Source organism: Colossoma macropomum, unplaced genomic scaffold, assembly GCF_904425465.1.
Source record: "Colossoma macropomum unplaced genomic scaffold, Colossoma_macropomum, whole genome shotgun sequence".
NCBI lineage: Eukaryota > Metazoa > Chordata > Actinopteri > Characiformes > Serrasalmidae > Colossoma > Colossoma macropomum.
Window position 1 is genome coordinate 29,810,172 of NW_023494789.1, and position 15,450 is coordinate 29,825,621.

At 38.3% G+C, this 15,450-nt stretch overlaps 1 protein-coding gene across 3 annotated transcripts in view; it reads left to right on the forward strand.

Annotated features, from left to right (window-relative positions):
• The window catches only part of itpr1a (inositol 1,4,5-trisphosphate receptor, type 1a), a 46,157-nt gene extending 30,738 nt beyond the window's left edge, over positions 1–15,419 (forward strand). Inside the window, exons 37-61 of one of the 3 annotated variants that reach the window (XM_036570831.1) lie at positions 406–590; positions 751–899; positions 1,523–1,634; positions 2,043–2,078; positions 3,214–3,261; positions 3,789–3,918; positions 4,095–4,267; positions 4,628–4,811; positions 4,990–5,243; positions 5,731–5,931; positions 6,059–6,169; positions 6,401–6,496; positions 6,684–6,809; positions 7,971–8,066; positions 8,203–8,395; positions 9,061–9,183; positions 9,383–9,558; positions 9,893–10,057; positions 10,775–10,964; positions 11,334–11,423; positions 11,545–11,657; positions 11,939–12,104; positions 12,397–12,557; positions 13,375–13,536; positions 13,616–15,419. In XM_036570831.1, coding sequence (XP_036426724.1) covers positions 406–590; positions 751–899; positions 1,523–1,634; positions 2,043–2,078; positions 3,214–3,261; positions 3,789–3,918; positions 4,095–4,267; positions 4,628–4,811; positions 4,990–5,243; positions 5,731–5,931; positions 6,059–6,169; positions 6,401–6,496; positions 6,684–6,809; positions 7,971–8,066; positions 8,203–8,395; positions 9,061–9,183; positions 9,383–9,558; positions 9,893–10,057; positions 10,775–10,964; positions 11,334–11,423; positions 11,545–11,657; positions 11,939–12,104; positions 12,397–12,557; positions 13,375–13,536; positions 13,616–13,702 — 3,527 coding nt within the window. In that variant the 3' untranslated portion in view covers positions 13,703–15,419. The remainder of the gene's footprint in view (positions 1–405; positions 591–750; positions 900–1,522; positions 1,635–2,042; positions 2,079–3,213; positions 3,262–3,788; positions 3,919–4,094; positions 4,268–4,627; positions 4,812–4,989; positions 5,244–5,730; positions 5,932–6,058; positions 6,170–6,400; positions 6,497–6,683; positions 6,810–7,970; positions 8,067–8,202; positions 8,396–9,060; positions 9,184–9,382; positions 9,559–9,892; positions 10,058–10,774; positions 10,965–11,333; positions 11,424–11,544; positions 11,658–11,938; positions 12,105–12,396; positions 12,558–13,374; positions 13,537–13,615) is intronic. The other 2 variants (XM_036570832.1, XM_036570833.1) reach the window with 2 other exon arrangements.
• The last annotated feature ends 31 nt before the right edge of the window (positions 15,420–15,450 follow it).

Genomic DNA, 15,450 nt, shown 5'->3' on the forward strand with positions numbered 1-15,450 from the left:
AAGGAACCCACCAATCATATATCGAAGCCTCAGGGAGCAAAATATATTACCCGGACATAATCTTACTTGACCACAAGAGGCCTTAGTAACACTTTATTTATTATACTCACATTTATACCTTCATTACTTTGGGGAACAAACAGTCACATTTACCCTTACAGAAAAGTCTCATATTTTTAACATGTGAAATGTGCAAAAATCCCATGTTTTATTCACGTGTAAAATTTATTAAAAGTTTTCTACAAGGGTGAAGCTAGAAGTTTATCACTATAGTGCTAAATTAGTATTCTGGCTGTAAAATAGCAACACCTAATTAATTTCAGCCAGTTATCATTTCTGCCAGGATCTTTACATTACTGCAGATAGAAAATTTCTAGAGCTGTGGTTTGTGTATCTGCTGTGCAGCTAAGGGCCGGGCCATAGCCATCCCAGTGGATCTGGATTGTCAGGTGAACAATCTGTTCATAAAGTCCAACAACATTGTGCAGAAAACAGCTCTAAGCTGGAGGCTGTCTGCCCGCAACGCTGCAAGGAGAGATTCTGTCCTCACAGCATCCCGCGACTACCGTAACATCATTGAGAGACTGCAGGTGAGACAGTGGCCACTTGTGATTGAAGGGTGATGCTTGTGTCCTTTTACTTAATATTTGCGATTACTTTGCAACTTCAAAGAGTTCATGCCTTGTCAGTGTTAATGATGTTTATCTTTCCCGTCAGTGCCTCACTCTGAGTGTGTATGTATGTGTGTAGGACATTGTTTCAGCTTTAGAGGAGCGGTTGAGGCCTTTAGTGCAGGCTGAGTTGTCTGTGTTGGTGGACGTTCTCCATCGTCCAGAGCTGCTCTTTCCAGAACACACTGAGGCCCATCGCAAGTGTGAGAGTGGAGGATTTATCTGCAAGTATGAGTCCACTAACCCTTCAACACAATGCTGCTCTTCTTAAACATTATTTTCATACTATTACACTTAAAACCATACACAGTGAATTGTAAACTTTAACCAGTCAGAAAGCGCAATTCCAAAAAGAAAGCATGTTATTTATAATTATTCATTTTTATGTATTTTAAGCAAATAACTTATATTACAGTTAACTGTCAGGGCTTGGACACCATGAGAAAAGTGCACAAAAAAACTAAAACCAAACCTCTTGGCAACAGGGATTTTTGTAATGCTCATTAACTATTAAATATATTGCTAAAACAGTCACTTTAACTGGAAAGCAACATCATATAGAATGTTAACGTCATGGTGTACCAATATTGACAGTATTGCTGAGTCCTATGCTAAACGTTTGGCATAGAAATTTCAATTTATATCATGAAAAAAAGAAATATAATTCTTCTGTTTAAAAAGTGTACACACCCTGTAATAAATATATTAAAACAATGAAAAAACACCTATAGAATTATGCAGTGACTAAAAAAGTGTTTAGTGAATCAAATTGTATATTGTATATATTGTAAGCTGCTTAATGAGGACCCACTTAGGATGCTGAGATGTAGTTTTCATCCTTTTCTCCACAGGTTGATAAAACACACAAAGCAGCTGTTGGAGGAGAATGAGGAGCGCTTGTGCATCAAAGTTCTGCAGACCCTCCGGGAAATGATGACCAAAGACAGAGGATATGGAGAGAAGGTAACAGGAGAGGAGAAAATTAGGATAATTAACATTCAGCTAATAGCAGGTCAGAGAACGAGTAGGTTTACAAGAACAGACATCTTCAAATATTAGCAGTTCAGTAGATGCCAGAGCTGTGACCTACAGTCAGACTGGAAGGTTAGTCATCCTGCAGCACTGTTAGAGAAATACTATGGAGTCACTAGCTTGTACTAGCTATCTTTCCTTGCACTCTGTGCATGTGTGATCATGCTTTTCACTTCTGTTAATAGAATCTTCATATGCATTTATTGTATGCATATGCCATTTGCATGTTTATTGTACTTGTTTATTGTCTCTCTTTAACCTTATATCACTAATAATTACTTGCTTCATTTGACATGTGTGCACTCATTTGCTAACCCAGCCCTCACTCCTCTTTTTCAGCCCATGGCATTTGATGATGAGATGGATGTTACTGAGGTTGTTGTCTGTTTTCTTATTTGTCCTGTCCTGTCTTTTTGTGGTTTTTCTTCAGTCTCTTTCTTCCATATGTCTAGATTTTTATTTGGAGTGTTTCTTTAAACTCTTTAAAACCCAGCTATCGATAGCCATGTGTAACTGTTAGAATATGAAAGTGTTTGGTAGTAATATTTCAAAGTTTTATTTTGTTTGTCTGTTTTATTGGGCTGTTTCGCTTGGTATGTCTTCCTTTATGTAATATTCTGTTTAGCGCTGTGATAAAATAAAAAGTACACTGTAAAAATTAAAAGTCAGCTCAACCAGCTGCAGTGCTGGAAGAGTTCCCTAACTCTAACCTTGTGGTTTAGTTTTAGTTTTTTACATGTTTTTTTAGTACTGACTAATCATTAGAAGCTCACCAGTTTAAATCCTAGTGACACCACAGCCAGTCTGTGACTGGGAGGAAACACTCAGCTCTCAATCCCTCCAGATCTGAGGACTTATACAATAGGGGGAGCTCAAGCCAGTGGGTCGGAAATAGCAATGAGCAAAGCAGTTTCAGTTTTTAAGAAGGAAACCACAATTAGTTTTAATTAGCTCAGCTTAACCTGTATTGTTTATGAGATGCAATACTAAAATTGTGAGTTAGAAGACATTTCAACTAAGCAGTTTGAGTTGCCTTCAGTTTACATCATTCAAAAAAGCTGTGCAGATGCCCACCTTATACCTTATAATTATATATAGTTGACTTGACTTTCATTGTTTACAGTGTAGCTGCGTTAATGTAGTGTTTTTCAGCAATAGTGGCCTATGACATAATTATTGTGGTAATACTTTTTTGTTTTTGAAGAAGTGTCCTTCCATACTAGTGTTATAGTATCGGCTACAGTAACCATGTTAAAAAAAACTCCTGGAGCTCTGCTTTTCTCCTGTGCTTTTCACTAATCTTTCCAATAAGTGCATTTGACTTGAATTAAATAAATACATTTTAAACAAATTGCATACTGCAGCCATCCATTGCCACTGACTAGACACTCAGTTTTTAATCGTTACACTGTGCTGCATGGTGTTGTGTATGTATGTTGTGCGCTAATGCATGGTGATGTTGACTAACTCTGTGTTAGTGTTCTGTTGTCTGCTCTGCTCACTCACTCAGCAGGTGGATGTGAGTCTGCCACCAAAACTGCAGGAGGATCAGAGGAGGGTAGGTCATCCTGACCCCTGAACCCTGACCTCTGGAATCAATCAACTCTGCACTAACTACACACACTCTTTTAATCCGAACATACATGTCATGTGTACCATTTATATACATGTGGAGGAATAGGATTTGTACAAACCTAATTCAGCAACAACAATTGTGGATTTCTTACCCTCAATTAAAGTAGTTGATTTACCCAGATTTATTAATCTGAGCTTATATGCATTCGATTTGGTAATATTAGGACAGTGATGAGGGCATTTGTGACGTGAAAAATGAAAAAAATATGTAGACTTCCTTTAAAAAAATTAAACTTGTAAATGTAAATATAAAAATAAAATTTATTGTACTTACTTATTTATAAAGTTCTTTATTTATGAAAAATAGAAAAACACATTTCCTGATGGTAGTATATAGTAAGATACAGTCATATGTAAATATATTATATGTGTATATGTGTAATTAAAGCAGTAAAGGGAAAAAATAGAAACACACGCACATACTCATATTTGCTCAATATGCCTTCATAGGGAGAAGCTCTGAGGCAGTTGCTGGTGAACCGTTACTATGGGAACTTCAGGACTGGTGGTAGGAGAGACAGTCTGACAACCTTCAGTAACTCTGCCCTTACGCCTGTAGGTCCAAACAAGAACCAGTCAGGTGGGTTCATGGAGTGATGGTTTTATTTGTTGCACTTGATTATTTGTATTGTTATAGCATTTTACAGTTAATGTAATTCTTACTTCAATATAAAACATCAGTATCCCATGTATCATTACAATTAATGTGTGTGTGTGTGCGTTTGTTTGTGTATGTGTGTGTATGTGTGTGATTAGGTGCTCTGAGTCGAGCAGAAATGTCTCTGACAGAAGTGCAGTGTCACTTGGATCGTGAGGGGGCATCTGACCTGGTCATCGACCTTATCATGAACACAAACAGTGACCGTGTGTTTCATGAGAGCATCTTATTGGCTATTGCCCTCCTGGAGGGTGGAAACACAACCATACAGGTCAGAACATGTGGAGGAGTTTGAATTTTTCACTTGATTAAGTCTTAGAAGTCCCAGATGTTGCTGGCATAGTGTCAATTTATATGAATTGTTTCTCATTCATAGCTCATTAAGAATTTCATAATTTTATAGTTTTTTTTACATTGAAGAGGTGGAAGTGGAGACTGAATGTAAATCCAATTTGAATGAAAGAAATTACACAACTTTGTAATTTATTACCTATTACATACATTTAAACAATTATGTAGTGGAAATTGAATGGATATCAAAACAATAATAATTACACTGCTAAGTGATGAGTTGCAGTTGATATAGTAAACATATTTGCCATGTTTCATCCTCATGTCTGTTTTGCTACAGCGTTCCTTTTTTAAACGTTTGACAGAGGATAAAAAGTCAGAAAAGTTCTTCCGAGTTTTTTATGACCGAATGAAAGCTGCCCAACAAGAGATAAAAGCCACGGTTACTGTCAACACCAGTGACCTTGGTAACAAGCGCCGCGACGACCATGGTTCGGACCGAGACACTCCTCAGCGCCGGAGAGGTCAGCTGCATGCGTCATAACCTAAGGCTATGAATGTGATGATTAGTTGATTAGTGATGCTGATTAGCACATAATGCTGTGTGGTTTGTGTCTGAGCACATAAGGTCACATGATCCAGAACTGTGATGACAGTGACTTAAGGAAGATGATGACGTACTATGTTTGATATATTGTCTAGAAAAAGATTCAGTAGTGATGGTCACCGATGATGCACGGGAGCAGCTCTTGGAGGCGTCAGCAGTGACAAAGAAGGCGTTCGGCTCGTATCGTCGTGATGCTGATCCTGAGGAGGCCTATGGTCATACTGATGGAGACAGGGGAGGGGGAGACAAAGGGGCAGAGCAAGGAGAGATGAGCCCCGTCATTCTCATCATGCAGCCAATACTGCGCTTCCTACAGCTGCTGTGTGAAAACCACAACAGAGACCTGCAGGTCTGTGTTTGTTTGTATGTTACACCTGTATTTAGACAGTTTGGTTTGTACTAGTCTGATCTGTTGCACATTATTAACAGATTTGTTAAAACAAGATGTAGTGTAGAGGATGTAGTGTGGTGCATGTGTTTTTTTAATACATTTTTGTACTGATATTCTTGGATTTTTAATATAAAAGGTAATTTCTAATGACAGTCTTTTGCTATGTTTATATACATGGTTCAGTATTAGTCAAACTAAGTGCGAAAAAGTATAAAGGAAAGAGGGCACACTGATATTTTCTTGTGATGAGAAACTCATCTGTAAATTTAGGTGTGTCATAAAGGGGGCATTTTAAAGAAGGCTATCCCGGCATGCATGTAAACTTGACTATAAAGTATTTTATACAGCTCATGTCTTACATGTGTGTTGTCAATTAACACAACATTTCTGAGAGTAATGTTCCTTATTTTGTGTACCACATTCATTTTTCTTTCCCTCCACACAGAATTTTTTGCGCTGCCAGAACAATAAGAACAACTATAACCTGGTGTGTGAGACGCTGCAGTTTCTGGACTGTATCTGTGGCAGCACTACAGGAGGCTTGGGCCTGCTGGGCCTTTACATTAACCAGCACAATGTGGCTCTCATTAACCAGACTATAGAGAGCCTTACTGAGTACTGCCAAGGACCCTGCCATGATAACCAGGTACACACGCACAGTCTCAAACACACAGTCTCTCTCTTTGTCTCTCTCTTTTTGTGAATCCTCACAGACATGGCAAAGAAAAGCATCTGATGCTTTATTTCATTTATGCATATGTGTCTTTCTGTAGAACTGCATTGCCACTCATGAGTCTAACGGCATAGACATCATCATCGCTTTAATTCTGAATGACATCAATCCACTTGGCAGAAAGAGGATGGACTTGGTGCTGGAGCTAAAGGTATCCTGCATTAGTCTGAAATCACTGGGAACTTCATTTTTTTATGCATTGGCTGTTAATATTTGGATAATATTATGTGATATTTGTGAGGGCTTAAGGCTTAAGTATGCCACTACATAAAACTTGAGATTTACAAACAATCTAGTATTGTGTGTTAACTGGTGGTTGTGTAGTTTTTTGTCTGTTCACAGTACAAATTTTCCTGTGACACTTCACCTGCATGTTTTTCAGAATAATGCCTCCAAGCTGCTGTTGGCCATAATGGAGAGTCGCCATGACAGTGAGAATGCAGAGAGGATTCTGTACAACATGAGGCCCAAGGAGCTGGTGAGGAATGCACCATTTTTTCATTTATTTAGCACTGTGGTGTGGTTACATCTTCAAGTTTAAGATAATCGGTGTCAACAAATACATTTTAAGCTTGTTTGAAAGCATATTTGTGGTGTGTATGTGTGTGTGTGTGTGTGTGTGTGTGTGTTTGTGTGTCTGTGTTTGATGTGTTTTTGTGTGCTAGGTGGAGGTGATAAAGAAGGCCTACCAGCAGGGAGAGGCTGACTTTGATGATGAAGAGGAGAATGGAGAGGATCATGCTGCCTCACCACGCAACGTTGGGCATAATATCTACATTCTGGCACATCAGGTACATACATGGATTCATACATATGTCCCATATGTATTAGATATAACTACCTACAGTACTGTGCAAAAGTCAGAGACCACCCTTAATTTATAATTCAAATTTCTTAAAATTTCCAAAATGGCCATTAATTACATTCATTTTTCAGGAGATATTTCTGATGAATTTAGGTATAAGAAAATCCACTTGCACAAGAGGGAAGGAAAGTCAAAAAACTGTTTACAAAAAGACAACAACCATGCAAGTCCTGATCAACCACCAAAACTGTCACCAGATAAACAATACTTAAAGCTTTTATCTAAGATAGGAGAAAATCCACCTCCACTTTTGCTTCAGATCTGTAAAAATATGGTTCTGTCATGCTTCCACTGTGAGAATACAACTCAATGCTATAGATCTGAAATGATGTGTTGCTTCAAGGAAGCCATTACTGAGAAGAATGTTCTCAAAATAGTGGACTGGATACAGCAGAGACCAGACCTTAACAACATTGAGTATGTTTGGGATTACTTGGATATAGTGAGATATAAGAGAACAGCAGAAAATGCAACCAGCTTCTAAGACTGAACTTTAGAGCAAGACTACCCAAAAAAGAATAGAAGCTATAATAAAGGTAAAGGGTGGACACTGTAAATACTGAACATTTTCAAATTACATTTAGTTGTTGTGGCTTCTGTGTAATTTTATGTTGAATATGCATTTTCTGCTTTTTCCCTATGCTGAAAAATGATTAGCTTATTAGTTATTTAAAAGCTGTTCTGACTGGAAATGAAATCCCTGACTGCACAGTATGATAAATTTTATTATATATTTATGAATATAAATAATTTTCTAAGCCTAACTCTAACTCTACATTTTATTGTGGTATTGTCTTTTTGCTATTAAACACACACACACAAACACACACACACACACACACATGAATTACACTGTATGTCTTCTGTACTTTTCTGACAAATACATAGTCAGGAGCACATTGCCCAGGTCTGACACAATGCATCAGGTGCAGCAATACATGAACCTAGAACTTACTTAAATAGCCAGCGGAAAGTTATCTGCAGAGCTAAGTGTCTGTTTACAGTTCAAACACAATCATTCAAAAGATAAAGAGGCTTCATAAAATTTCACACTAAATGTGTAATACGTTGTTCTTTGATCCTTCAGCTGTCTCGTCACAACAAGGAACTGCAGCTGCTGCTGAAACCAAGTGGAGAAGACCAGGCTCTGGAGTGCTACACTAAGCACACTGCCCAGATAGAGGTGACACTCTGATGAGTGTACATATACATGTATACACTCACATTTCCCAGTTATGCATTCACACACAGACAAAAACACACTAATGTTATGCTTGACCATGTTGTGTAATTCTGTTTTTGTGTTTGTGTGTGTGCAGATAGTCCGTCAGGATCGCACTATGGAGCAGATAGTGTTTCCTGTGCCTCATATCTGCTCCTTCCTGACAAATGAGTCAAAGCTGCGAGTGTACTACAGCACAGAGAGAGACGAGCAGGGCAGCAAGATCAATGACTTCTTCCTGAGAGCAGATGACCTCTACAATGAGATGAGGTGGCAGAAAAAATTGCGAGGTATACTATTACTGTTTGAGGTAGTGGCTTGATTTTGTGGAGGCAGGCCTAAGGAAGGGGTTGACATTGCACATATTTTTTAAGTCCAAGGTGACTTTTCTCTATTGTTTTTGCCCTGAGATAAAAAAAAAGTTAAGCTGCACTTTGATTGTATCACATACATAAACAAAATGTCATGAGTTTTTTTCTGTGCTGACCAAAAGTATATAACATTATCCAGAAGCCATTTTTTAAGTTTAGCTTGTTTTTATTAGCAGCAACACACTTGGTAATTAATGGTAGATCACCGTCTAAAAGGGCCAGAGCTCTTTGCCTATACATATTGAAACACCAGCCTGTTAGCACAACTGATTAACAGCTATTGTTGGTTAGCAACAGAGAGACACATAGCCCGAAGCAACATCCCAAAAAAATGAAGTGTAATCCCCCTCCATTAATCTGAATCGTGCTGTTAGCATAAGCATCCTTTGGACTCAGACAGGACGATTGCTTTATTATTTTATTAGCAATAAATCATGCTTCTGCCAAGATATCTAGAAAGGTATCTTCTTCTTGGCTTTAAGGTGGTGTGATCTTGCCTGGTTGCATGTATGTGGATGTGTATGAAACTTGAAGTTAAAAGAAAACAGCACTATTTGAACACAGTTTGCGTGTGTGTGTTTCAGCTCAGCCAGTGTTGTATTGGTGCAGCAGGAACATGTCATTCTGGAGTAATGTCTCCTTCAACCTGGCTGTGCTCATAAATGTGTTGGTGGCCTTCTTCTATCCGCTTGACGGCATGAGTGACAGTGAGTACTACAGCAGCCCCTCACACTCAGCAGCCTTACATCTTACTCCTCAGGGTAGTCTCCTATAAACCCTCACCATGTATAAACATTAAGTCAGAAGAATTACAGTGCTACATTGTCTCTTTTTAATACTCCGCTGTGTACACAAACACATAGTCACACTAGTCTGTGTGTTTTTTATTGTGTGCCTTTTCACCAGGTCAGCTGGACCCGTCTCTTTCTGCGCTGCTGTGGGTGTGTGTGTTGGGTTCACTGGGTTTTGTGTTGCTGTTGCCCAGTCCAAATGCAGTGCGGGTTCTGGTCATTTCCTCTGTTCTACGACTGGGCTTCTCATTAGGCCTTCAACATATGCTGTCTCTGCTGGGAGCTTTTAACGTATGTGCATTCGCTCTCACAAAACACTCTACATCTATTACCTGTAAACCACTGAAAGGTATACTATAATACACTTTTACAGACTATAATGATGTTTTTTGAACATTTACACCTTAGAAATCTACAGTTATTATAGTCGTGGTGCTGTTGTTTTAGAATACGCAAATTTAAATTTAAAAGTACTTAAATAGTCATTACATACTACATATTTTGTTAGTTGCAATGACCCTACTTGTATCACTAATAAAACTAATAACTTCTAACACTACTGATGATGCTCTGAGAGCTGTTAGCATTATAACACCTAACTTTCTCTCTGTCTGTCTGTGTTAAGGTGTGTAATAAGATTGTGTTCCTGCTGAGTTTTGTGGGTAACCGGGGGACGTTTACACGCGGTTACAGAGCGATGGTGATGGACAGAGAGTTCCTGTTCCACTTGCTCTATCTCCTCATCTGTACACTCGGCCTCTGTGGACACGTCTTCTTCTACAGCTTACTGGTGACATTTCAATATACCTTCAACATTCCTGTTCTAATCAAGGCCTATGTGTAGTCGTGTATAAATATGATTTGGGGTCCAGAAGTCTGAGATCCCTTTGAAAATCTGGGGTGTTTCATTTAAACCTGGAAATAAACAACCAAAAGTTTTAGAATTTAAAAAAATTTAAAACAGAAAAGACAAATTAAAAAGACAAATAAAATTGTAAGAAGTATTCAAGACTACTTCTAGGTCATTGTTTACATTTAAGCAAATTTGTGTCATTAACCATGTTAAGGCCTTTGTACAAAAAGTTCAGATTTTTTACTCCTTGCACTGAAGCTCGTGTACAAACAACTTTCAGGTGGATTTAATATACTCATCAGAGTATTTTGTAAATGTTGTAAATATTTTCAGATATTCTACTTTTTATACAAATTGTAATGTCAATAACAAAATTAGAAAAGAATACAAAATAGAAACATTTTCACCAGTGGTCTTAGACTTGTGGACCAACTGTGCTTATTATAGTAGTACTATATTTTTTTCTGCTTTCTCATAAAAAATAAAAAAACTGTCACAACAGCATTACACAATTATGCTATTATTTACCAGGAATATGTAGGTCTAATTAAAACAGGGATTCCAATTATGTTGCATACTGTAGCCCATGTAAAGTTGCGTAAGTAAGTGACCTTTTTGTTGTTTTTGTATGTGTTTCCGTGTTTCAATGAATAGTTATTTGACCTGGTGAACAGAGAGGAAACTCTGCTGAATGTGATTAAGAGTGTGACGCGTAATGGCCGCTCCATTGTGCTGACGGCTGTACTGGGGCTCATCCTGGTCTATCTTTTCTCCATCGTGGGTTACATCTTTTTTAAAGATGATTTTATCCTGGAGGTGGATCGCATCCCCAATAGCACTCTGGGTATGGAACTGACGCACACAATATAAGGTCAAACTAAAATAGTTTGAAATGTAAATAGAACACAAAAGTAAATTGTAGTAGATTTTATGAAACTGCTGAGCGCCTGAAGGGTCGATTGCAAAAAAAATGAAATCCTGAAGCTTTCAGGTGAGCACCAGAAACTTTGGCGTCAACATGAAAAAATGTTCATGTCCACTCCAGAAAGATTTGCACATGCCCAGAAACAATTCTCACGCAAAGTGCTGCTACATTAAAAGCTATAGTATTTACGTTTTTGGAAGAGGTCCCTTTAAGGGCTCAGCAGTTTTTGTTATGTACTTAGTTCCTGAATGCATGTCTTTGGTAATACCCTGTTTGTGGGTTTTGCAGAGGAGGGGGCAAGTATGGCCAGTGGCTTCCTGTCTGAGGGTACGTGCAATGTAGAGAATGGGACTTGCCTGACGGTTGATGCAGCAGAAGGTCGGCAGTGAAAATTATATTTTTATTAAAGTACACCTTATATTCCATTTTGAGTCACAGATAACAGTTAACATAAATAGATTTTAATCTGTGTTTATGTTATGTGCTTTTGTGTGTGCAGATGATGTTGAGAGAGCGTGTGATTCTCTGTGGATGTGTATGATCACTGTACTGAGTCATGGTCTGAGGAGCGGGGGCGGAGTTGGTGATGTGCTGCGTAAACCCTCTAAAGAGGTATTCTTATTCACACCACACACAATTTCACAGGAGTGGGCAATACGACAATATGATACTATCACTATATATTTCATGAAAAAAACTTTTCTGAGCGTATTCTGTATATTTTCAGTATTTAAAGGATGTATAAAAAGATGAAACATGCAGTCTTTAGGAATGATGCTATTATATTTTTGCCATGTTTCTCACCTCTGCAAACACATAGTAGAGGAGGTCAGTAAGTTATGAGCAATACATCAAGATTACGTTTGTATTTGGGTGGGTTTGTCTGTGTGCAGGAGCCTCTGTTTGCTGCGAGGGTTATCTATGACCTGCTGTTCTTTTTCCTGGTCATCATCATTGTGCTAAATCTGATCTTTGGTGTCATCATTGACACATTCGCTGACTTGAGGAGTGAGAAACAAAGAAAAGAGGAGGTGCTGAAAACCACCTGCTTTATATGTGGTGAGAATGTATACATATAAACATACGCATGCACATGTAGAGCTCAAACTCTAGGCTTATTATTCAGTTATTAATCATAAGACTTACTTTGCAGTAGCTATGAGTTACTCAGTATCTGCTGTGAAACTGCTACGTAAGGTATATTGCTATGAAAGGGAGGTGTGAACCTATAGTTCCTTAGAATTTAAGGGGTTAGGTTACATATTCAAAATGTTTACATAAAAATTAACACATGCATATTATAGTTGAAGACATAATGCATGAATATTTTACTTGTGGAATGTTTATGCAGGTTTGGAGAGAGATAAGTTTGATAATAAGACGGTGACATTTGAAGAGCATATCAAAGAGGAGCACAACCTGTGGCATTACCTGTACTTCATCGTGCTGGTCAGAGTGAAAGACTCCACTGAGTACACTGGCCCAGAGAGCTATGTAGCTCAGATGATCAAGGTGAATTACATATTTTATCAGTAGAAGGTTTTGATCTGCACCATTTCTAACAGGGCTTTTCAAACTTAGAATGTTTCAGTCTTAGAATTTTATGTGCACACCACAACCAATGTTTTATTTCTCTGACATCATTGGCCTTTATAGGAGGTACGCCTGTTACTGACTCTAGCCCATCATTTGCTGGACTCTTCTTTAGCCCACCCTTTACCCCGTTCATCAGTAATATCTGGTTTATGGTGATCCACTGCCAGTTATTACTTGAGTGGTGGAGCATTCTTTGCACAACAGCATGGTTGTGCAGCTGCCAAAAAGTGCACCTATTCTATCACACCATGCGTATACAGTATATATGCATCATATATACCTGTTGTAAATGCACCTAAAATACCTGATAAAATGACCAGTGAATGTAGGTACAAGGTGGGAGATAAACTGGCAACAAACAAAAATAAACATATGGTGGACTGCCTCATACGTGTACTCTGACAGCTAGTGCTGTTGACCTGCTGCTGCAGTTCTCCTATGTCCCTATTATGCATTTGGCAAATGCTCTTATCCAGAGCAACTTTCAATTATTTCATGTTACAGAGGTAGGTGACTGTAGCGTTAGGAATCTTGCCCAAGGACTCTTTTTGGTAGAGCGTGGTGCGCTTGCCCAGGCAACCAGCAGCGAAATTACATACTACACTATACCATATTACACACTGCTGCTGAAGTAGGTCATTATACACACAACTTCCTTATAACTTAACTTATAACTTATGCCTACTCTAGCATAACTGGACATTATAGGGTCATTTCCTCACTCTCTTCACAGGAACACAATCTGGACTGGTTCCCTCGTATGAGAGCTATGTCTCTTGTGAGCAGTGATGGAGAGGGAGAACAGAATGAGCTGCGTTGTCTGCAGGAGAAACTCGAGTCCACCATGAGACTCGTCTCTAACCTGACCAATCAGCTCACTGAGCTCAAAGAGCAGGTGTGTGTTGTGTATGTGTGAATGTGAACGTGTATGTATCAAAGTATGTTTAGACACTAATTCCATTTCTGTTGCATAGATGACTGAACAGAGGAAGCATAAGCAGCGGATTGGACTGTTGGGGAACCCTGCCCACCTCAATATTAACCCACAGCAGCCTGCCTGAGCAGAGACTCAGTCAAACAGGAAGGAATTGTATGTAGTGAATGTGTGTGTGTGTATGTGAAAGAGAGCGAGCGAGAGATACCTACTGTACTTCATGAATCCAGATGTAGCCTTAAAGGATGGAGTGTGCGGTTTTAGGTAACACATCAGCATACTCCGTCTTCCACACTAATGCCTATTCAGCTAAGCACACAGTCACCCAAGTGCCCTAAGCCTCTAAATGAAGGAATCTCTACTAGCCTGAGGCTTGACACATTCACCAGTGGAACCTGTCTTAAAATACCTTTTTAAATTTAATATCTTTTATTAGCATTGGTACTTTTACCTATTACTCACAGTGGTACTTGGTACATTCAGGGCAGCACTGACTACGCACTATCCCAAGAATGCTCCACGACACCCAGTTTAAAATATTCAAGAAATGTGTGTTTAATGAAAGCAGACAATATAATGCAGAATTGGAACAAATGCCTACAGATCTTCCTCCCTATGTATTGTGTGTTACACAAAGTCCCCAGATAGTGCTGACATTAGCCATCACTAACAGCTTTTGCACTGTTTTTGACTGTAGTATTATGAGATACTTTCACGATTGCTAAATTGTTGTCAACCATTGTGTGAAGGTGTTTTTTTTTTTTCAGAAAACTACATCTCTGTTTTTCTTTGACCCAGTCTGTTAGGATTTGCTTTGAGATTTTTCTAGGTTTATATATGTATGCACATAAAAATCTGTCAAGATTGTATTTTTGCTGCCTGTACACATCCATGCAACATTGTAAGGAAACCAAAGATATTCTTCACTCTGCCAGATTTTATATTTACCTTATTGTTTGCCTTAATATAAGAATTATTCTGTCAAATGAAGATTTGTTATTAAAGGTCATTAATGGCCTTATAGTCATTCCGTGAATTTAAAAAGCTCTTGCACACTATTTACTGTGTGGATATATTTTTTAATCAGAGATGGTATATTTGCACAAAACAATAACATACAAAGAAATCCTGCACAAAATAATTCAAAAATACAAATAAAAGAACGAAAGAGAGAAAGAGTGGTTGTTACACATGGACTGGTTAAATGACAGCTATTCTGAAAACTGGTTCTCCTGACACAGATTAGTTATGTTCTACTGAAGTAGAAAAAACAATCTGTATCCACAAAACAGCATCAGAAAATTGTGCATCTCGGCCTGGGTTTCAAAAATGATAGGACAGCAGCCGATTCAATGCAACAAGTGTGACACAGCAAAGATAAACAGCAGTAATGTGCGTGATTCTGATCAAAATTTTAGTCTGGATATCTTTACTGTCACCGTAGAGATGCTTGCACTTTTGTAGAGGAAACACCAGAAACATTTAGTAAATTCAGAAAAACAGATGTCTAACTTGTTCAGCATGCCTTTGCAGACCAGGTGTAGCACACAAAGTTGTTTGTTTTGAATAATCAGACAGTATCAGCTTAGTGTATCCAGGCATTAATTTTAACACAGTTAGGTCATGCTACTGTTATCGGCTGCAAAATGTTTTGTAAATGTTCAGATTTACAGGTATTTACATTCACAAATACAACACTAGACTCGCCGTTCATAATGAAAAAGTGCTTATCAAATAAATATATTGCATCCATAATTATCTGAAACATGATAAGGACATTATTGGAGTAGAAAAGGAGCTTCATTCACTTTCCCCATCACATTCTGACATTGCCATGGAATAATGAAAAAAAAAAACCTTTAGAAAACTTAATAC